Here is a 23,761-nt window from a genome sequence, read left to right as displayed (position 1 = left end):
TGATCACGCTTAAACTAACTATCATTATTGTAAAACATGAATCTCTTTATTATAACAATATGACACTAACAATATTAAAAGTAATTGTTTATATATCATCATGTTCTTTAAAACTCAACTGTCTTCTAGATTATAGTTTTTATTGCAACTAACAAACTCATTATCTTGACGAAACTTAAGAATATGACAAAACTTATGACTACAATTATCTTAAACATTTTAATCTTTTAAATTAAGATCTTTAAGTATTTGTTTTTTTTAACATCTTATTAGATTAGATTAAGTTGTTAAAAAATTACTTGATATCTCAGGTATTATTGACTAGAAAATCTCAATGTTCAAAGCTTGAGTAACTTCGTTTATGTTTCGTTTGTTTATATAAACAAGACTAATAAAGCACAACGTATTTATTTTATTAAATTTATTTTCCGATGAAATTAAAAAAAATTATATATTTCGGGTAATACCCGAATTACCCAAACCCGACCCGATACCCGAATTACCCGAAATTAGTTTGGGTAGGGTAACGAGTATTTTTTTTAACATGAAAAACCCGAATTACCCGACCCGAATTACCAGAAACCCGAAAAAATTACCCGATCAACACCCCTACTAAACAACACCGTAACTAATGTCCGAGTCATTCAAACCTCACCATATCATTACATCTCTCAAACAAAGAGAACGAAATAAAAATCTAACATTAATATTAGTGTTATTTTTATGATTCGTATGTGACTTGTCAATGAATCAATATTAATGTTTTTTGATCTTATCTATGTTAATTTTTTTGTTTTTATATTGAAAATTTTTGATACTAAGGCGCTGTTTGTTTTTTCTGAAGCAAAATGTATGTAGTCTGCGGACCATATCTACAGACTTCTGCAGTGCAGTAGAAGAGGTGGACCAAATATCTGCAGTTTGAAAGAAGAAGATAGTTTGTTTTTTAATGTCTGAAGACTGCTAAAATAAACTAAAATATAAATAAACTCATTTTTCTTAAACTTAAAAGAGTTTTTCAATACTTTTATGAGTTTATTATAGATAATTAACAAATCTAGATCAAAATTTATGTATCATTGTATAAAAAATGAAAATAAAATGATACGAATTAACCATAAAAAGCCAATAAGATTTAGTCACAAAGTTATATTTAGATATTGTAATAAGCGATATAATGAATGTAAATAGACTTCGATTTTAAAATAAAATTTTCAAAATTTTCATAGACAAATTAAATATCCTTCTATTTTTTTCTTCCTACTATCCTCTTACCCATATGAAATGGTGACAAGTGAATTAAATTATTATTAATTTCATTAAATGTGTCATAAAAATAGGAATATATTTGAGAAATTAAATATTATTTTTTACTTTTTCTTCTTACTATCATTCTAAAACGGTGACAAGTGGATTAAATTATTATTAGTTTTATTAAATATGTCATTAAATATGACACTTGTCAACATTTGATATGATAGGAGGATGTGTAGGAAGAAAATAGAAGGATATTTAATTTCTTATAATAAATACATATCAATTTTATTAATGAACTTTCTTTTTAATTTCAAAATTACTAAATTAAAGATTAATTAATTTTCTTATTTTTCTTTTAAATTTAAACTTCTTAATATTTAAAATTTTATATTTAGTTTTTTTTTATAAATAAAATCCTAATTTAACAAACTTGAGTAATATGTGTTATCCTCCCCTGAGACACACTTTACAGTCTTCAATTTTGTTTATTCTATATGCTGGTTCAAGAAGGTTTTCCCGCCCTCGCTCTAAAACACCCTAGAACTGCTAGATCTTTGCAACAATTCCTCTTCAGTAATCTCCAAAACACCAACACCATTAGAAAAACCACCCAAATCCACGCCCAGATAATCATCAACGCCTATACCCAAAGAAATTTCATCATTGTTAAGTTGCTCCAATCGTATCTATCTTCAGGTTATCTTCATCATGCCCACGAAACTTTTAAACAAATCAACAACCCTAGCACTACCTCCTGGAATCAAATCATTAGAGGGTATGCCGGAACTGATGCCCCTCGTAAATCAGTCTATATTTTTGATGAAATGCTGGCATCAGGAGCAATGCCAGACGAGTACACTTACTCGTATGTGATCAGTGCGTGTGCCCGGGGTAAACTGCTACGATTGGGAGAGAAGCTTCACGGGAAGATTTTAGCAGGTGGGTTTTGTTCAAATCTGTTCGTGCAAACTAATTTAGTGAATCTTTATGCGGTAGCTGGAGAGGGAGACTCTAGTGGAGTGAAGAATGCACGTAAGGTGTTTGATGAAATGGGTGAGAGAAACGTGGTAACCTGGAATACACTGCTTGCTGGATATCTTAAGTGTCATGACATTGATGGTGCATGTACAGTATTCGATAAAATGCCCGAGAAGAATATCGTTTCATGGACAACATTAATTTCAGGATGTGCACATAACGGGAGGTGTAAGGAAGCACTATCTTTGTTACGTGAAATGCTACAAGCTCATATGGAATTAGATCAGGTGACTTTAGTCTCTGCTTTATCTGCTTGTGCAGAAATCGGTGATTTGAAAATGGGGAGATGGATCCATTCTTACATTGACAGAAGTTGGCACATCAAGAACAAACAACGCACAGTTCGTTTGAATAATGCACTCTTACATATGTATGCTGGTTGTGGTGTTATTGATGATGCATACAAACTATTCGCTCAAATGCCAACAAGAACTATTGTCTCATGGACAACAATGATCTCAGGTTTTGCAAAACAAGGTCGTGGCAAAGACGCTTTAAGTGTCTTCCAATGGATGCAAGACTCTCAAGACACAAAAGATGATCATGATCATGATCATAGTTCACAACCTGATGCCATAACAATGCTAGCTGTCTTACACGCTTGCAGCCATTCAGGTTTTGTTGAAGAAGGTCGTTATATCTTCAAAAACATGAAACCCATTTGGGGAATTGAGCCAAAAATCGAGCATTATGGTTGCATGGTTGATCTGTTAAGTCGTGCTGGATTTTTGGATGAAGCACATAAGCTTGTGGAATCCATGCCCATGGAGCCAAATGATGCAATCTGGGGTGCTTTACTTGGTGGTTGTAGAATTCACAAGAATGTGGATCTTGCTTCCAAAATTGGTGAAAAGATTGGTGATTTGAATCTTGAAGATGATAAAGCTGTTGCTTATTTAGTACTATTGTCAAATGTATATGCTGGTGCTAAGAGGTGGAAAGATGTTGCAAATGTGAGAGAGTATATGGTTAAAATGGCACTTAAGAAGCCTCCTGGAAGAAGTTGGATACAAATTGGTGGATCAGTTCATGAGTTTTTGGCAGGTGATAGGAGTCATAAGCATAAGCATGATGTGTCTTTGATTTATGAGATGCTTCTTTTAGTCACCATGGAAGCAGGGTTAACTGGATACAAGCCTGATGTTTATGAGTCAGCTCAATCTTATATCACTCAATAGTTAAGTTACATTATATTATTATGTTCTTGAAATTTTACAATTTATGGTCACATTTATATACCATTGTTTGTTGAAAATTGAAACGCCTTAAATGGGGGTTATATGTTTAATAGTTTAAGATATGCACAATGGAAACTAGTGTTATGAGTTATGACTTGTTAATGGGGTAAATTGGGAAAGAAATTGTTTAGAAGGTGGTATATAGGAAGACATGGAAGATGGTGTTTGCTTGTGGTAATGGTTTATGTGAAAACTTGATTGTTTTGATAAAGTATCTTTGCATATTGCTTTTTGTTCAACATGTTGCATTTTACTTCGTGCTTAGGTAACTTTGAGGAGTTTCTCTTTCAATTGGATATCTTCTTGGGATCTTTTTATTTTTTTATTTATTTATTTTTGTACTTATTATTTTTTTTCTCAGGATTTCTTGGATAATCATTGGCGCTGTTACATGTGATAGACTATCCACACCAATTTTTTCATTTGTGTCGCATCAACTTAAGTATATTATTCAATTAATTAATAAAATAGTAATTATAAAAATAATTTATGTATAACTGCATTTTTAGTAATAGCAAAAATTTACAATATAAAGTTATTTCATTGTTAACTTATTGGTAATCAAAATATATAATAAAATATAATTGTTAGACTATTGATGATATTAAGTAATCAAAATGTATAATTTTTATTAGCTTTAATGATATTTAGTGTTGTTTAATATATAAATCTGTTTATAAAACAATGAAATGATTTTATTTTTATTTTTTATAATGTGACATGGCCTTCCTAAATTAGAAAGTATTTTAGCAACTTTTAGTAGCATAACATTGACGTTTCGGACTTTCAGGAGTTGTTTGACAACAATCGAATGTAACCATTCAGAGGTCACTGAATCTGGTTAGCACTTAACTTGTTTGATACAAGATGAATTAAAAGCCTCTAAATGGTTAAAAAACCTTACTTTCTCCAAACTATCAAGTGGTTTAGCAGCTTTTAAAAGCAAAACAATGTTATTCTGCCTAAAATATAACAACTTATCACTCCTGAATTGATGTCTCTTTTATCTAGCTTCTCTCTCCTTATAACATCTAACATTTTTCCTATTGCATCTCACCATTTCTCTATTATGTCTCACATTTATCATAATATACACAAATAACACATATAATACACATTCAACACATGTATGCTGACAATATATTAAACATGTTGAAGAAATTTGACTTATTTATGCCATGAAAGATGTTGAGTTCTTTTTCATGTGGATGAGGCATAAGGTCGGATAAAACACACAATTATACAATGATATTACTTATTAGCTATTGTAGTTTTAACAATGTTCTCTTAAGCTACAAAATTCGTATAAAGACTTTTTCTAAATGTTATTCTATTTAAGAAATACACAATATAATACTTAAATAAATTATTCTGATTTCTGATAGTTGTTTCTCATATGAGTAGAAATAGAATGTCATTTTCATGAAAAAGATAAATAATTATTATTATGATCAAGTTTAATGAGAAGGTTCTTGCCTTCTGGGAACACCGTTTTCTTGTGAAAGGGTAGAAAGGTAATACCAGACGTTTCTTCTAAACTTCTCTTCAAAGCCAAACCCCATGTGCTTTGCTTGATGCCCATTCCCCTATAAAAACAAAACCCAAAATCCTGCACAACACCAACTCCAAGTTCGCGCCCTAAATCTTCAATCTTTTCTGCGAATTTCCAACTTCTTCACACAGATTGGCGATATGGTGTCGAGCATAGATCGATCGGAGATAGCTTTCTTTGACCTGGAAACAACTGTCCCGACCCGACATGGTCAGGGGTTTGCCATCTTGGAATTCGGTTCGATACTGGTTTGCCCTAGGAAGCTCGTTGAGCTCGAAAGCTACGAGACGCTGGTAAGACCACATGACCTCTCACTCATTTCCACCTTGTCCGTTCGCGCCAACGGCATCACCGCCGATGCTGTCGTTTCCGCCCCGACCTTCTCTGACATCGCGGATAAGGTTTACGACATCTTACATGGTAATTTGAGCTTCAGTATCTTCCTACGCTAGTAAGTTTCTCTGTAAACGTTTAACTAATTGAATTGGGCGTTTGTTGTATCGTTTGGTAGGGAGGATATGGGCAGGTCACAATATAATTAGGTTTGATTGCGTGAGGTTAAGGGAGGCGTTTGCGCAGATTAATAGACCACCACCGGAGCCCAAAGGAACCATTGATTCATTGGCTTTGTTGACACAGAGATTTGGTAGGAGAGCTGGAAACATGAAGGTATAAATATAATCGTTCGTCCTTTAAATCGATTCTCAACTATTGATATGCTCATCCTCCTCCTTCTCTTTTGTTCAGATGGCTACCCTCGCAGATTATTTTGGGCTTGGAAAGCAATCACACCGGTAAGTCTGGCATTTTAACAACACAAACGTGTATCACATACCATAATTGCAAATTTTAACATTTTTAATAACATTTTCAGAAGTTTAGATGATGTGCGAATGAATCTTGAGGTTCTCAAGTATTGTGCAACTGTTCTTTTCTTGGTAAGCTTTTAAGCAATGTTCATTCGTTATCATTTGTGAAGAAGATGAGCGTTTCTTTATAACAAAACTATGATATGCTCTTCATGTAGGAATCAAGTCTTCCAGATATATTTACAGAAAACAGTTGGGTTTCCCCAAATTCCACCACAAGAACCCGTAGTAATGCAAATGCAACTGGCCCAAGCATTAGCCCATCATCTTCCAATTCCCCTCCAAATCAATCAGCTTCTGGTGTTGGTCAACAAGCTCAACCCGACCCGTTTGACTTGGGCCCACTTATAGACAAAATTGAAAACGAAGCCATGGAGGAAGAACCACCGACAGCCGCTGTTGAAACTGCCGCCATCAGTGACACTGACACCATTGAATTTCTCGACCCTGATCAAGTTTCCATACCCTCTGTTACTATATCTCTTGTCCCCTTTTTCCGTGGACCCCAAAAGATACAAATCCTTCACAGAAACACCCCATTGCAAATCCGATGTAATGCCTTGAAGATACGTTTTGGAATAAGCACAAAGTTTGTTGATCAAGCAGGAAGGCCTAGACTAAGTTTTGTGGTTGATGCGCCCCCAAATCTTTGTGGTGTTCTTGATGCATGTGATAATATTGCCAAGAGGTTTGTGGATTCTGATAGTAACTCAGAATGGAGACCTGTTGTTAGCAGAAAACCCGGGTTTTACAACTCACCTACTGTTAGATTACAGTAAGTCTTTTCCCCCATTTTTATATGTGGTTTGTAATTTTTTTTTTTAAATAAATGTTAAATATTGTTATTGGAATTTTACAGGTTACCTACTGTAGCTGAAGGAGATAGTGCAAGATGGATTACAGAGATATACCAGAAAGAATCATCTTCGTTGTCTGTGGAAAGGGTTATGTTTAGTAGGTATGACGTGGCAGAACTTGAGGCTTTGATTCGTCAGGGTTCCTTGGTGGATGCTTGTTTTCTTTTGGATCCGTATGACTATAGACAAAGTGCTGGAATTCGATTAGTGGCTAAGAAACTGATTGTTGATTCTAATTGAAGGGTTTTGGTGTATAGATCACACACTAATGGCTGACTTCTAGAAAAGAATCTTGGTTTAATGTTTGTAAAGATTTGGGATGTAATTTGTTTTATTGTTGATGTAGAAGGTGAAGGACTGATCCTAGGGTTTCGAATTCATCAATGCAAAATGTTGTTATTCTTTGTTCTTTTTTCTATTTGATAAGTAGAGCTGTAGAGATAACCAAAATGTCTTGAAATAAGTGGGCATAGGTAGAGATGATCAAAAGTAGGTACCCGGCCAAATCGCTAGGAACCGGAACCTAAACCGCCGGTTCCTAATATATTAAAACCGGAACCGGAACCGTTGACAACGGTTCTTTGGATATTGAAACCGATCCCGGAACCGGTTGGAGGCGGTTCCAAACCGGTTACCCGGTTTAAATACACTTTTAAATTTTCTTACTATAAAACAAGGCAACAAAGTTGGTTTAAACCAAAGCAACTTAGACCCTGGGCAAAGCATGCACGCCAAGAAAAAGGCTGTGAGGCCTTTACCTATTGTTTTCTTTACAAGCCTTCCCTTTTATAGGGAGAGGCATTCCTCTTTTTTCCTTCAAACCACCGATGTGGGATATGAAGATTAAAACCAAATTCTCATTATTACTTCATCACATGAATTTATTCTTATTCACAGTATATAATTTTGCTTAAAACTTTTAGTGACCAACTTATTATTAATTCTTTATTAATATTGAATGCGTTTCATACAAACAAACATAAGTCGCTACGTATGCAATTTTTTATATCAAATGTGTTACATGTCCACGATGTGAAGATTTATATTTTGAGATTGTATAATTAGATTTAGTATAAATTGTTCCATTATGAGAATTAAGTAACTAAAATGATGACTTTAATTTAAGCATTCGAATTCAACCCATATTATCAGATCTCAAGTTTTCAAGGCTAATGTATAACTTATTATTATTATTATTATTATATAAATATATAAACACAAATCGGTTCCGGCGGGTACCCAGCGGGTAGCGGTTCCGAAAAAATAATAATCGGAACCGGAACCGCTAAAGGCGGTTCCAAAACTTTAGGAACCGGGCGGTTCCGGTTCCGAAAGTGGGTACCCGGTTCCGCTGCTCACCCCTAGGCATAGGTGAGCAAAAGTTTTAGCGGTTCCAAAACTTTACGAACCGGGCGGTTCCGGTTCCGAAAGTGGGTACCCGGTTCCGCTGCTCACCCCTAGGCATAGGTGAGCAAAAGATTGGTAAGTGCTTTTGCCACCGGGTTCGACCCAGTTATAAAGAAAGCCCATACCAGTTATGGAAAGCCAAACAGGGTACGAATGTACGATTAGTTACAACATTTTTGGGTCCCAAGGGGTTGATTATCTGAAAGGTTTCAAAAGGCATGAGATGGTTATACATAAAAAAACATGTAACTCTAGGTTTATATTAAACGAGGGTATCATTCTAGTTTATATTAAATATATTAAGTTTTTAGAAGTTTTATATCAACACCTAATATCAAAAAGTCAACAAAACCTCAATGGTCTAATGCGTAGTAGGAAAAAAGAAAAAAAAATCGTTACTCGAAAAAAAAGTCTTGTAACAAGGCACAAATACACCTAGCCAATCCTTTTCCGACTTTACAACGGAGCGTTTCGGCAAATAACGTTGAGAGTTTCTGGTTTCTAGCGTTTGAAAAAATGTTACGTTTTGAACAGAAAACCTCGTTTGATACTAGGGATGAAAGTGGGTCTAAACCCGGACCGGATGGACCCGGACCCGAAAAACTCGGAACCGGTTAACGAAATTTTGTAGAACTGGAAACCGGACCGGTATATAGGAACCGGTTCCGGTTCAGTTCCGGGCATGGTTCCAGGTAAAGTGAGTCTAGAACCGGAAAAACCGAAATTTTTTGGTAATTACTTACTACTTAGTGGATTGAACTTTGAAAATTTTCATATTGATATCCCGACTTTGGGGGATTGTAACTCATTGAATATGAAACCAAAATTAACAAAATTATAGTCTAAAATCATGTATAAACTCTAAAATAAACTCTGGAAATAACCGCATGTCAATCCGAATTTAAACGAATGTGATATGCATGTGTTAACATTTTCACATAATACAAAGTACAAAAACAAATAGCTGAAAAGTTGAAAATTTTCAGTTTTGATATCCCGACTTCGGAGGACTGTAAATCATTGAATGTTAAACCAAAAATGACAAAATTATAGTCTAAAATCATGTACAAACTGTAAACTACAAGTTGGAAAAAACCATATGTCAATCTGACTTCAAAAAAATTAGATATGCATGTTTTAAAACTTTCACCGAATACAAAAAAACTGAAAAATTAAAAACTTCCAGCTTTGATATATCGACTTTGGGGGACTACAAGTCAATGAATATAAAATTGAAAATGACAAATTTATAGTCTAAAATCATGTACAAACTCTAAACTACATGTTGGAAAAAAACCGTATGTCAATCGGAGTTGAAACGAATGAGATATGCATCTTTTAAACGTTTCACAAAAAAACGGTTCCGGGCCTAAAAGTGGTTCCGGTTCCAAAACCGGTTCCGGTTTTTAGACCCGGTTTACCCGGACCCAATGGACCCAAACCCGGATTACCCGGAACCCGGATAAAGCCAATTTTTAAACTCGAAACAAGAACCAATTCTGTATATTCCGGTTCTAACGGTTCCGGTTCCGGTCCGGTTTTCCGGTTCTAAATCTCATCCCTATTTGATACTACAAGCTTCTAGCTTTCAGTTTAAACAAAACGCTCTAAATCCAAATGTTACTTCACGTGAGATTTAACAAAACGTTACCTGCTACCAACTATTTTTGCCGAACACGTCATTTGTAGTTGTTAGATCGCCAAAAACATTGAACTTTTAATTTTTACGATATTCCATTATCATGAATATAAAAAAGAATACTAATTCGAATTGAAAACTAGAAATTTTAGAATGAGAATATAAAAAAGAAATAATGTCTAAGGTGGAAACAAAATCTTGGATTTTTTTTAATGGCAAACGGGGCATGTTGTCAAAGCCTAGTCTATACCAATTTAGACCGAAACGAGACCAATTCAACATTTATTTTCTAAAGACCAATTTAGGACTAACAAAATTGACCTACGATCGGTCTGAAATAGCAACCGTTCTGAGACCGTTTGGTCCTAAATAGATTTGGATCGATCTACTCTATGCACCTGATTCAAATTGGTTTGAATATTCACCTTTAAGGGAGATTGGTATGCCCAAAAGGATTTAGCAGGATGGAAACCATGTGGAGGCGGTCTTGCAATGGAGCCAAGGGCGTAGCCCGTGCTACCCTTTAATTTTTCAACTGTAATGTGAAATATTTAAAGAAATTTATAGGCACAATTTAATTTTTTTGAAGAGATACCCCTAAAAGTGTACGCTACCTTTATATTTTGTTTTAGCCTTTTAGGTCCACCCTTGTCTTTTAGATAGGGGTTGGCTAAAAAGACACCCTATATTGCAATATGGACACCCTAATCAATTTTTTAAATGTTTTTATTGGCTGAAATTGCATTGTTTTCCGAAAAAGCTGATTATAAACAGTTAATTATTGATTGACGTTTTAAAAAAATGGTCAATAGGGTGTCCATGGGGTATCTTATTAGCAACACCCAGATAGGGGTGTTTTATGTCTCTATGCATAAATGTTTTATGTAACACAATCTTTCTTTAGTAGCTGGATAAAAAGAATACTTGATCGTTTAATTGGGGTGCCGATGTAAAAAATAATGTTAGAGAAAAAGAAATTATGAAAATTACTCATACCCTCCTACATAATAAATGACAAATTATGGGTCCCCTATCCTCTGGACTTTGGTGTCCAATTAGGCCTAGACCTCCTGTCCCCTCTATCAATATGATCATATCTGCTCTTTTCTGACGTGGAAAGATCTCTTTTTTCTTGACGTGGCCTCTTCTTTTTCCCTAAATAAACTATCCTCACGCGCTCCACAAATCATTTTTTTTGTGCACTTTTTTCCACGTCCGCCTTATGTCTAACGTACGCGGATACCCTACGATACGCCCATCCCAACTCCGATCCTATCAGATCTAACGTCTCAGGATATTCGCCTAACCATGGCGCATGGTAGCATCCACCACTGTGGAAAGTGAATGGAAAGTGAATTTGCGACGTATCCACTACAAGATCCAACACCAATCAAAGATCTCGTTCTCTCTCTCACACACTTACGCTAAAAACCGAAACTTCCCTGTCGAATTCGGCGATGCTAACTTCTGTCGTTTGATCGGCGGGATTCGGGATAGATTTGAGTCGTTGCTTTAGGTATTTTAGATTGTGACAGACTTTTCGTTTTTGGTTCGGTTGAGTTTTCCGAACATCAGGAGGATTTGATTGTTTAATCGCTCCATTTCTGAACTTCTGATTCATTTTCCTTTTTCCATTTTAGTTTTGTGAGAACTGTGGTAATCTCATGTTGATAGAGTTAATAGAATTAGAAGCGATAACCCTAGATGGCAAATCCTTTATATTTGAAGTCCACGAAATTTTGTGCTGTAATGGAAGTTCTCTAGTGTTGACTCCGTTCTGATACTTGTTTAATTTGGGGGATTGTCGAGGCTTCTGTGGTTGAAAGTATAAGGATAGAGCGAGTCTGATTTGACTGATGTGGGAGATGGAACCAAAGGGAATCTCGTTGGGCAGAGGTGGAGTTGGAGGAGGTAACTTTGGGAAGACTGGGGATGGGTTTATTGATCGCAGTAAAGTGACAATTTTACTTTGTGACAATGATTCGATGGGTTCAGGAGAGGTTTTTACTCTTCTTCGTAAATGTTCCTATCAAGGTATCGTACTCTAACTTGTAAATATGGGAGCTCATTTGAGGCGTTAGACCGGATCTAATTAGTTTATCATTGATATTTTCCTGTGCTGTTATGTGAGCATGTTTTGTGGTTTACAGTGATTTCAGTGAAATCACCGAGGCAAGTGATTGATGCTCTGAATGCTGAAGGACCCAACATCGATCTCATTCTTTCTGAAGTCGATCTTCCTATGGCCAAAGGCTTGAAGATGTTAAAATACATCATGAGCAAAGAGTTGCAACGCATTCCTGTGATCAGTAAGCTTTGTTGTTCATGGATTCACTTCTTGTTTTCATTTTCCAGTAGTTCATCTTTTTTCCTTCTCGCAGTGATGTCTGCACAGGACGAAGTTACCCTTGTTGTCAAATGTTTGAGACTTGGAGCAGCTGATTATCTTGTGAAGCCTTTAAGGACAAATGAGCTCTTGAATTTGTGGACACACATGTGGAGAAGAAGGCGAATGGTATGTATGCCTGTTATTATCATCTTATAGAGTGAGTGATCATTGCATTTCTAAATTCTAACCTTTACTTTTTGCAATCGGCAGCTTGGTTTGTCTGAGAAGAAGCTCATGAACTGTGAATTTGATGTGGTACCTTCAGACCATAGTGATGTTAACACAAACAGTACTGTATTTTCAGATGATACAGATGAAAAGCCACGAAAGAGTGCCAATCTAGAGATGTCTGTATCAATCCATCATACAAACGAGGTGAAAATCATCTATAAATAAAGATTGCCAAGTTACCTGGATTCAGTTTTGATAAAATTTGACTTGTTTCTTTTCAGATTAATGTGATATTAGCTCCTGGCCATCAACAAGGTGAATAATTCATCCGATCTAGATTATATTTTCTTCTAACTAGTTGTATAAATATATTGAAAGAATAATAAACCAAGTGTAATATCAAATATCTGGATTGTTTTCAGGGAAACTTATGAGTGGTCCAAAGAAGAGTGAACTAAAGATAGGTCAATCTTCAGCATTTCTTACATATGTCAAATCAAGCATATTTACAAAAACTGCTCCAGTGGTATCAAGAATTGAGAAAGTATCTAGTGGAGAAGTGGATCAAAATGTTAGGCCATGTGATGGAGGAAACGTTTCTCAAATAGAAGACTTTCATGGCAGTTCTGTGTCACTGGATGAGTCATCTACACCTCCTCTAGAGTTTCCCAAAGCACAAATAGAAGAAGGGTATAATCGTCATTCTGGTTATCCGTATTACCTTCATGGTGCAAATGCGATGAATCAGGTTATGATGCCACCATCATCATCAGCAGAAGCAGCAATGTATCATCATCATCATCATCAGATGCCTGGGATGACATCATATCCGTACTACCCGGTTAATCTTTGTGTACAAGCAGCAGCACCCGGGCAGGGGCAGAATGAGGGGAAAATGGATAGAAGAGAAGCAGCTTTGGTGAAGTTCAGGCAGAAGAGGAAAGAGCGTTGCTATGATAAGAAAATAAGGTATGTAAATAGGAAAAAATTAGCTGAGAGAAGGCCACGTGTCAGGGGACAGTTTGTGAGGAAGGTTAATGGGATAGATGTGGATCTGAATGGGCATCCCACATCCACTACTCATTTTCATGAATCATGATGATGATGATGATGATGATGATGATGATGATTCTCCTCAATGACTCTGGTAACAAAACGAAGATCACCACTGGAAATTTGTGGTGATGACTGTTTCAGCAACTATTCTTGATTGGAATATATGTATATGTCAGTCAGCTTCTGGTATTTATTAATGATTGTGAATCTGAGGAAAGGAAGCCAACATTCTTGCATTTGTTTTGTAAAAAGGGAAGCTACAAATGGTAAATTAAAGATGGAGGAGGAATCTCTACTCGTTTCAGACATGCTTTTCTTTTTGGATGTTATTATGTACATTTATTTTGGTTAGGTAGCACTAACCTGTAAAAATTTATAATTTGTTTGAGGTTTATTGAAATATACTTGTGTCACAAGAAAACACAAAGCAGAAACTCAAGAATTGAATGAAAACCCAAAATTGGAAAACCACAAAGCCACTAATATTATTCTTGAAATTTCGATAAAAAGAATAAAAAGACATAACATATTATTTACCCATAATATTTTCTTATTAATTTGCTTTAAATTTTCAAGTAAAAAAAAGACGTAACATAGTCACAATATGATGCAATTATCAACATATTCATGCATCACGTTGTTTTAAAACGTATGTGCAGTTGCACTTAAAAACACTTTTAAATTTTAATTAAAAACTATATTTTAAAATTTAACTTTTAAACTTTAGAGATATACTCCATTTCTGTAATTAAATAAAGCCCGATTATTAGAATACATGTCATTAATAACCATGTGTAATGAAAGATAAAAACAATTTAATTTCTTTTCATGCTAGCACAAAAAAATAGAAAAATTACAATTTATATGAACACCTGATATTATTATTTTATGTTTAATCTTCTAAAATCCATCAATGTTGATAAATTCGTATGATAAAAAGATCATAAATTCACACATAATTGATTTAAGTAAATTACTTCGGACAATGAACAAAAGCTTTCATAGCTCAGTTGGTTAGAGCACCCGTTTAGTAAGCGGGAGGTCTTGAGTTCGACTCTCAATGAAAGCAAGATAGTTTTTTGAAGTTTTTAAAAGGATGGACCAAAACTGGATATTTTTTTTATGGTTTCAGTTTACACTCAGCTCCTCGGGGTTTGTTGTCATGTTCATTTTGGTCCTAAATACACAGCTTTTTGTAGGGGAGATAATAGATATACAAGGATACTAAAGCTCGTAACAGATTTCAGGGCTTTCCAAGGGCCAAAAATACTCGTAAAAGATTTAAGGGTTTGTAGTCATGTTTTTTTTTCTTTGTTTATAAAATTTTATTTATTGTGTTCATTTTGGTCGTCGACATCTCTAGTCATGTTAAACTCGTACATGTATTGTATTTTCTTTCTAGGTGAAGTAAATTTGTTTGGGGATAATATATGAGAGGGTTATCAAAGTTTGTGAAAGCTTTCAAACAAACAACTCAATTATATAAATATCAAAGATTGTCACCGGTTTTCAAAAGCAGTTCATGTATGTCAACCCTGTCAAAAGTCATTGAAAAAAAAACAACTAAAAACATACATCTTTTGATTTATTTTTAATTTAAATTTGAAGTTAAAGATTCATACAAGAAGACATGGAGAAAACCTTTTCTTGATATAAAGGAAAACTTAGAAAAAAAAACATGAATTAGAAATTAAGTAAAATTAATTCAAGATTTGGATGATCATACATTCTGAAAAAAAAAGCATGAAATAAAATTACAAGTCTTAAAAAGATAAATTGATTTAAACCGAAATTTACGAAAACTTCTTTAGTGATTAAACACCATCATCCCAACAAAACAAAAACAATTCCTGATCATCATTACATTGATTGATTAAGACATTAAGTTGTTAACAAAGTTATGAAAACTGGGACTAAATTACAAATTAGGTAAAAATGATTCAAGATTTGGATGCTCATACATTATGAACATATAACTATAAAGTCACATCCGAAGTACCTACCATATATTAATTTAAGACCTCTTGTTTCATGTAGTTTATGTAAAAGCAGCTTTCAATTTTTTTTATGCATAGTTTCTTTAATCAGAATCAGAATCTGTAAACGGCATCTGGAAAGCATTAGGTGGTTGCATGTCAGTAACAGAAGGCGCTGCATCCTGCTTTTTATGGCTATTTGGCCTTCTCCTTCTCATTTTTGGTCGCTCATCACCCTGTCAAACACATACAATCGTCAGATAAAAATGCAAGAAATAGCAACATACTTTTATTTGTTTGTTTATTATAGAAAAAAAAAATACATTGGAATTAATACAAGAAGAAAGAGAGGTTACCCAATGTTTACCTCGGTATTTGTTTGACTTGACTTAATGGACTGATTTCTCCTCAAATAAATGAAACCAAATGACATCAATGCCCCCAAAAGCAACATGGGACCAAACCTTGGATCTTCCATAACATCATGAATTCTTTCAGGGATGTTTTCAAGCCTCTGTTTCATCCCCCTGCTTGAAGAAATAATTTGTTCTCTACCCTTTGACCAAATAGGATCCACATCCTCAGCCACTAGCTCAGGAGTTGATGTTCTCTGCATTTAATCAAATTTTATACAAACACATGTGTCACAAAATAAGTATATATACCTTTTGATTATAAAATTAAAAAAAAAAAAAAAAAAAAAACTCACATGAAAGGGAAGATCTCTGGAATCACCATCTTTGACTGTTTCAGAGATCCATTGTATTATCTGCCACAAATTCATACATATAAAAATATCAAGACTCGAAGAAAAACTTATCTAAAAAATATTTTTCATGGAGAGATGTTCGAATTCAAACCTGTGGGGCTTCATCTAAACCTTTGTAAAGTGCCACTAATTGGGATGTGGGGTCCACATCCTTAGAAGCAATTGTAGCAAACATGTTCATTGAGTTTTTTTCATTAATTTTATTAGCTTCTGTATCATTTCTTTTGTAACGTACAAGAAATAACCTTGGGACATCTGTTACATCCCTCCTTGGTCCACACGTGTCAAAACTCTCCTCCACATTTACATAAAACAAACAAAACCTCTGTAACAACAAAAAAATAATTAATTCAAATATTATCCCAGAATAAAAAATTGTTGTATGTATTCATAATTCATGTATGTATACCTTTTGTGCTTCACCATCCACCCAAGCAAATGTGAGTCTTTTTTCCTTCAATGCTGACATGGCGGCTTGGTATTGGTCAACCTGATTTACATTTTCACCATCTGATAGTATATCTTGGGCCCTACGCATGGTCTTTAACAATATAATATATAATATTATTCTTTCAAATAAAAAAAAGAGTATTGTTTTATGAATTAAGATAAGAATCTTACTTCACGCATTTTATGGAGTTCTGTGCTTTGTCTTCCAATAAGAACAGCACAATACCAAACAGTGGTGTCATTTCCAGCACGTGAGTAGCCTTTTGGATCACAACCAAGCTCCATGGATGTAACACTTCTTAATTGGGGAAGCACTGAAAAAATAAATAATTAAATATAATTTTATTAAAAAAAGATTGTGACAAAAATGATTTATGCACCTTGATGTTTATTTTGTTCCATGATATCAATAAGTCTTGAGTTGTTGATTGACCCATGGTAGACTACAGGTTTGACTCCAGGGTCTCTTAGAATAACAATGGCAGGAGCTTCTTCCACACCAAATCTGGAATTATTATTATTATTATTATTATTATTATTATTATTATTATAATATATGTTTAACAAAATTAATCGCTAATTTAAACCGGTGTTTATAAAAAAAGTCAAAGTGGAAAATTACGTGTTTGACCAAAAGATAGATTCTTCTTCTCTGTAAACCGTGAATGCGAAGGAGGCATACGACCAATAAGCTTTTGCCACTTGGCGCACGAATGGTGTGGCGCGTTGTCCTGTTTTTGAAACATAAATGACTTTGACCTAGTAAAAAAATATTTAAAAAAAAAAAGTTAAGAAAATATTGAACATTTGAATGTGAAGAAAGTGTTGAAAGTTAAAATGTATTTGTACCTTATGCCGACTCCCTTTTCCTAGAAAACTTTGTGCCTGTAATTAAACAGATGTTACATTTTATAACAATGTAATTAAAAAAAAACATTATGTATGTCTACTTGAGGAGAGAGATTATGGAAATTACCAAAGTGTCCCTGGAGTAGTATGAAATACGAGGTAAGCTTAGTATGGTTGTTGCAAACCAATCAGTAACAGCATCAACAGACAACTCACCGGTGTACCTAACAAATTGTAAAAGTATAATTTATAAACAATTATTTGGAAGATTAATTATTTATTTTTTATGTTTTAATAACAATAATAATATGGTTATTAACTTATTTATTATCCGCATAAACTCACCTCACAATGCAATCTGAGGTTTTACAGCCAGGGGGAAAAGCCAAAAGTGAAGGAACACCTGTATCATATCAATAGCTTGGAGAATTATAAAATTGTCCAATATTTTAATAAAAAAATAATATGGTTAATTATTATTGTTTAATTATAACCAACCATTTCGATAGAAAGGAGCTCCTGTATATTTCTTCTCAGATAAATATGTTGCAAGCTTAAGATCACTAATATCAATCATCCCAGTATTTGCTATACCATCCAATAAACTAGCTGAAATATATACAAGAAACCAAATGCTAAAAAAGTTATAGAGTATTTATTAGAAAAACACAAATAAAAATAAAATAAAATAAATATACCGATTCTTTTCCAAAGACTAGAAAATTGGGCACATCGGCTGCTACCAATTGAATAAACTTGAACAAGCAATGCACTGCTGTTTTGTAGCTTAGAAATAAAATTATCCGATGAAATGGCATCAAAAACATGATCTGATTCTGTTACAAAATATAAAGAATAAACTGCATGAATAAAGATTATAGTTTTACAAAGGTAAATTTAAAGAAGCAGATAATTTAACGAACCAAATGAAGTGGGCTTCAATAATGGAAGATTAATATCAGAAAATGATGCACTGGAATATTTCTCCTTGACCTTTTCCATTACATGCTGTAGTCAACAAAGCAAGCATTTTTAATATTGAATAATTATATACAAAACTGAAAATGAAAATTGGATATTGTGACCATGTCAGAAGCTACTCACAAGATATTCATCAACGCTAAATATGTCATAATCTCTTTTCCATATGGGATTGCTAAGAAGTTCAAAAGCATACTGAATCTGCAATGCAACAATGTCACCATCAATTGTTCAAGTATTGAACATTAAGAACAAGAAAACGAAGAGTACAGTAAAGAATCACACCAACCTTAATCATATCAAGAGTTGAAGAAGGTTCACTATCGGTTTTCCTGGAATGTCGAAATTTTCAATTAGTAATGCTTTGTAAGTTATTCATCATTATTAGGGTTTAGACAAATAGAACTCGACGTCTTTCTTTGCCTTGGTAAATAACTGGGGAGGTGAAACTATACAACTGCAAGGAACAACTAACGCAAGGATAATTTAGAAGTTACCAATTAGAAGAGAGGTGTTGGTAGGCTTCATTCACTTGTTCAATTGAACTGTAAGTTTTGATCCCAAGAACTGTAAAATCAAATAGAAAACGAATAGTTAAGCTGTGAATTTGTAATGGGTAGAAGCTAAGTAGATTAACATTGTTTGGAAAGTAAGGAGCCACAAACCGTCGTAATGAGAAGGCGGGAAAGAACGAGGGAGAGCTACAAGCTGGAAGAACATGGAGGCGGAGAACAGGATCGCCGGCAGCCAATATGCCTTAACAATCGACGGCAAAGATCCCGATTTCGCCTTTGGAATCTCCGGGATCGTCGCTTTTGGATTCTCCGAAGTCGTCGCCATTGGAGGCTGAGCAAGGAGTTGGATTGTTGCAGTGAAGAAAGAAGATTCTGTTTTCTTTTAAGATGTTTGGATTATTTATTTATTTTTTCTTTTGAAAGTTATGTGCACAAAAATAATATATATATATATATATATATATATATATATATATATATATATATATATATATATATATATATATATATATATATATATATAGCTTGAGGCACATTTGATATCATTCATTTGTGAGACAAAATCTAAAAATAATTTTAAAATATAAAATAAATGGAAAAATCCAAATATTCTTTTTTAAATATTATTTTCGAAATTTGAATTAACTAAAAATAATAATAAAAAAAATCTTGTTTTCTTTAAATACTTGAAATATTCTAATAGAATATTACACTGTACATATTCTAAAAAAAAAATTTTAAAATGCAAAATAAATGGAAAAATCTAAAAAAAAAAATTTTAAATATTATTTTCGGAATTTGAATTAACTAAAAAAATATAAAAAAAAATCTCGTTTTTTTTTAAAAAATACGTGAAATATTCTAATAGAATATTACACTGTACATATTCTAGAAAATAATTTTAAAATTCAAAATAAATGGAAAAATCTAAAAATTCTTTTTTTAAATATTATTTTCGGAATTTGAATTAACTAAAAAAATATTAAAAAAAATCTCGTTTTTTTTTGAAAAATACGTGAAATATTCTAATAGAATATTACACTGTACATATTCTAAAAAATAATTTTAAAATGCAAAATAAATGGAAAAATCCAAAAATTCTTTTTTTAAATATTATTTTCGGAACTTGAATTAACTAAAAGAAAATAAAAAAAATAAAAAAATGCGTCTCACGGTCTCACAAAATTAGGCCGTCTCACATGAACCTAACCATATATATATATATATATATATATATATATATATATATATATATATATATATATATATAGTTTTTGACCATATAGGTGTTTTTAAAAAACTTATTTACCCAATCGGTATACTTTTAAACTTATTTACCATATAAGGTTATTTAGCAATTTAATTAAAAAAAAACAACTGTGCCCTAATTTACTTTGTTACTGAACCGATTCTTACCCTTCGTCTTCTTCCAGCGTCGACTGTACAACTCGAAATATCACAATCGATTTCAGCGACTTCGGCAGCAAGAACATCATCCCCGACACACCACTGTCGGCGACTCCGGTGGCGACCCCAATGACAACCAACAATCAACGACTTCGCCGTCAATATCATTCCAGGTAGGTTTCGAATTATAACTTCGATTTTTAGGTTGTGATTGCTCCAGTCACGTGTTTGTTAGGTTGTAATTGCTTCGATTGTTAGTTTAGATTCATTTGAAATTCGATTTTTGATTTATATATTTGTGAAATCGATTTTTGTTTGATTCGATTTTGTGAAATTCAATTTTTAGGCTGTAATTGCTTCAATCATGTGTTTGTTAGACTGTAATTGTTTCGATTTTTAATTTAGATTCGTTTGAAATTTGATTTTTGATTTCTATATTTGTGAAATCGGTTTGATTGGTTTGATTTGATTATGTGAAATTCGATTTTTTAGGCTGTAATTGATTAAGTATGTTTAATCATAGTTTTTTTTTGTTTGATAGGATGCTGTTTGATTTCTGATTTCAATATGTTCAATTAAACTTCTCAAATTTTGTTTTTTTCCCTGATTTTATGTATTTGATTGTAGATGGATGTCATATTAGACATTGTTCAGAATGAGGATTTCCACTCAATCTCTCAATATGCTGTTGCAAACAATGCAATAGCAATTGATAATGAAGTTGGTGCAAATGATGTGTTAGAAGAAGATGAAATTGGAGAAAAAGATGATGAAGAATCTTTTGAAGTTCCTTCAACTTTTACTACTATGGAGGAAACAAATATGACTACGGATGGCAATTGGATTGTGTCACAATTAGCGAGCAAGAATGATTTTACACAAGAGTTGGGAAAAGATTCTTTCAAGGATAAAGAAGAACTTATTAGAGCTATCAAGCTTTATAGTATTAGGACACATAAACAGTTTGAGGTTGTTGAGACACGTCCAACTCTATGGACCATAAGATGCAAGTTACATTTACAATCCAGTTGCAAATGGCAAGTTCGTGCAATCAAACGAAAACGAAGTGAATATTTTGAAATTACAAAGTATACCGGTCCACATACTTGTTTACATGATAATATTTCTCAAGACCATCCAAATCTAGATGGAAACTTGATAGCCCAGGAAACCAAACATCTTATTAAAGAGCAACCTTCAATTAGTATTCCTACTTTGAGAGCCGAAATAGTCGATAAATTAGGTTATATTCCTTCATACAAAAAGGTTTGGACCGGAAAACAGAAGGCAATTGAACAAGTGTTTGGCAATTGGGAATAATCTTATTCTGCTTTACCCAAATTTCTAAGCGCAGTTCAAAAGTTCAATCCGGGGACTATAGTCGAGTGGTTAGTTTTGAGCTCAACTGATGAAGAACCCATGGAATTTAGACGTGTTTTTTGGGATTTTTCCCCTTCTATTAGGGGGTTTGTACATTGCCGACCAGTTATTAGCATTGATGGAACACATTTGTATGGTAAATACAAGGGAATGATGAGATTGCAATGGGAGTTGATGGTAATAATCAAATTTTGCCACTAGCATTTGCAATTGTAGAAAACGAATCATATAATAGTTGGAATTGGTTTCTTTCTTATATCAAGATTCATGTGGTAAAAGAACGTGAATGTATTTGTTTAATTTTTGATCGTCATCTTGGAATCCTAAAGGCAGTCAATCAACATGGATCGTCATGGTTAGAGCCACGTGGTTTTCATAGGTATTGTTTATAACACACATTATGTTTATTTTTTTTTTTATCTTTATAACTCACATTATTGTTTACGTCATTTTATCAACAACTTTTATGAGAAGTTTCGTAATTTAGAATTGAAAGCTCTAGCTTATCGTGCCGGGAGTCAAAATCAAGTTCGAAAATTCAACTCAACCATGGAAGAAATTGGGAAGCTAAATCCACAAGCTAGACAATGGCTAGAGATTCATCCACTTGATAGATGAACACTTGCACATGATGGTGGGAGGAGATATGGGTTGCTCACAACAAATTTGTCGGAGATTTTCAAGAGTGTCCTTAAAGGTGCCCGTTTTTTACCAATCACGACTTGTGTCCAACTTACTTTTTATAGATTGGTGCATTACTTTGAGGTGAGACGCCCTTTAGGAAATAGTTCACGAGCTAATGGAGATGCATATACCCCTCATGTTCTTCTCAAACAAGTAGCTTTGATGTCAAAAGCAAGTGCACATTCCTTGAGATCTTTTAATCGAGAGAAAGGTATAATATTTGAGTTGATAACTCAAAGAGGAAGAAATGTGCAAGTAGTTAATTTGGAGCAAAAAACTTGCACATGTGGTAAGTGGGAAGTGTTTAAATATCCTTGTTCTCATGTCTTAAGTGCACGTGCCACACTTTCTTTGAATAGTTGGCAATATATTGATAAATGTTATTCAATTGTAAAATATCGTGATACTTGGGCTTCTGAATTTTCCCCACTTCCTCATGAAGCGTATTGGCCACAATCTTTGTTTAAAGAATTGCTTCCGAATTTAGAGCTTTTACGGAATAAAAAAGGTCGTCCTCGTTCGACAAGACTTCGAAATGGAATTGACATTAAAGAAGGAAGAAAAGCAAACTATTGTGGAATTTGTAAGCAAAGTGGTCACAATCGAAAAAAAATGTCCGTCTAGACCAAGGTAAATTAAGACATTCAATATTTTTTTAGTTCATTCGTATAACTTTATATCTTATTATTATTATTATTATTTATTTATTTATTTTTTGCAGATAGTGTTTATCGAATCAAAGTTATTTGGAATGTTTCTTATTTTCTTTTGTCTTTTGTAACAAACGATTGTTGGGTTTGTACTTAAAATATTTTACTTATGATTTTTTTTAGTTTAAGATGATGTTTGTTAGTTTAAATTTAAAAAATTGTTGGTTGGTTTAAATTTTAAAAGATATTTTTTTTGTTTTTTGAATATTTGTTAAATATAATGATATTTGTTAAAAAAACAATTAATAAACAGTAAAAGCAAAGAAAAACTAAAAAAAAATTATTATATTAAATGAATAAAGAATTGGTTACAGTGAAGCTTTAGACTTTAGAATGCATAAAAAACTTTATTTTGTGGTCTATGGTCTATGCACTAATGAAAGAAAGAAAAAGAAAAGAGCATCACATGTTTTAAAAAATAAAATAAAATACTAAATAACCCTATGGTAAATATGTTTAAAAGTATATCTATATGGTAAATAAGTTTTTCAAAAACACCTATATGGTCAAAAACTATATATATATATATATATATATATATATATATATATATATATATATATATAT

The 23,761-nt window shown here is 33.3% G+C and overlaps 4 protein-coding genes, 1 non-coding gene and 1 pseudogene across 5 annotated transcripts; 5 read left to right on the top strand and 1 right to left on the bottom strand.

The window, feature by feature from the left end:
- Positions 1-1,721: 1,721 nt before the first annotated feature.
- Positions 1,722-3,757, top strand: LOC145052423 (pentatricopeptide repeat-containing protein At5g66520 pseudogene; annotated as a pseudogene).
- Positions 3,758-5,101: 1,344 nt separating this feature from the next.
- LOC145052422 (protein NEN1-like) lies at positions 5,102-7,220 on the top strand. Its single transcript, XM_079000242.1, has 6 exons — positions 5,102-5,505; positions 5,597-5,754; positions 5,833-5,879; positions 5,960-6,023; positions 6,113-6,729; positions 6,814-7,220. The coding sequence occupies exons 1-6, from the start codon at positions 5,226-5,228 to the stop codon at positions 7,049-7,051; spliced, it is 1,404 nt and encodes a 467-aa protein (XP_078856368.1). The 5' UTR covers positions 5,102-5,225; the 3' UTR covers positions 7,052-7,220.
- Positions 7,221-11,163: 3,943 nt separating this feature from the next.
- On the top strand, positions 11,164-13,875 carry LOC145052421 (two-component response regulator-like APRR1). Its single transcript, XM_079000241.1, has 6 exons — positions 11,164-11,891; positions 12,008-12,166; positions 12,239-12,372; positions 12,457-12,621; positions 12,699-12,732; positions 12,840-13,875. Exons 1-6 carry the CDS (start codon positions 11,714-11,716, stop codon positions 13,514-13,516), a joined length of 1,347 nt encoding a protein of 448 aa, XP_078856367.1. The 5' UTR covers positions 11,164-11,713; the 3' UTR covers positions 13,517-13,875.
- Positions 13,876-14,468: 593 nt separating this feature from the next.
- TRNAT-AGU (transfer RNA threonine (anticodon AGU)) lies at positions 14,469-14,542 on the top strand. The gene has a single exon. It is a non-coding gene; the product is annotated as a tRNA-Thr (tRNA).
- A 694-nt stretch (positions 14,543-15,236) lies between these two features.
- Positions 15,237-19,388, bottom strand: LOC145052419 (DNAJ heat shock N-terminal domain-containing protein). Its single transcript, XM_079000240.1, has 18 exons — positions 19,164-19,388; positions 18,996-19,065; positions 18,788-18,830; positions 18,622-18,699; positions 18,441-18,525; positions 18,216-18,353; positions 18,016-18,126; positions 17,863-17,920; positions 17,645-17,741; positions 17,518-17,553; positions 17,291-17,427; positions 17,049-17,173; positions 16,840-16,982; positions 16,628-16,759; positions 16,310-16,543; positions 16,159-16,218; positions 15,817-16,059; positions 15,237-15,685 (listed from the first exon to the last, which is right to left on the bottom strand). Exons 1-18 carry the CDS (start codon positions 19,336-19,338, stop codon positions 15,554-15,556), a joined length of 2,097 nt encoding a protein of 698 aa, XP_078856366.1. The 5' UTR covers positions 19,339-19,388; the 3' UTR covers positions 15,237-15,553.
- Positions 19,389-20,549: 1,161 nt separating this feature from the next.
- LOC145049498 (uncharacterized) lies at positions 20,550-23,209 on the top strand. Its single transcript, XM_078997894.1, has 10 exons — positions 20,550-20,593; positions 20,767-20,769; positions 20,826-20,829; positions 20,913-20,915; positions 20,962-20,967; positions 21,048-21,726; positions 21,775-21,977; positions 22,064-22,179; positions 22,547-23,098; positions 23,206-23,209. Exons 1-10 carry the CDS (start codon positions 20,550-20,552, stop codon positions 23,207-23,209), a joined length of 1,614 nt encoding a protein of 537 aa, XP_078854020.1.
- Positions 23,210-23,761: the final 552 nt, after the last annotated feature.

This window comes from Lactuca serriola, chromosome 5 (assembly GCF_051521515.1).
Source record: "Lactuca serriola cultivar US96UC23 chromosome 5, Lser_US96UC23_V15, whole genome shotgun sequence".
In the NCBI taxonomy this organism is placed as follows: Eukaryota; Viridiplantae; Streptophyta; class Magnoliopsida; order Asterales; family Asteraceae; genus Lactuca; species Lactuca serriola.
This window is presented reverse-complemented; position numbering and strand designations above follow the sequence as displayed.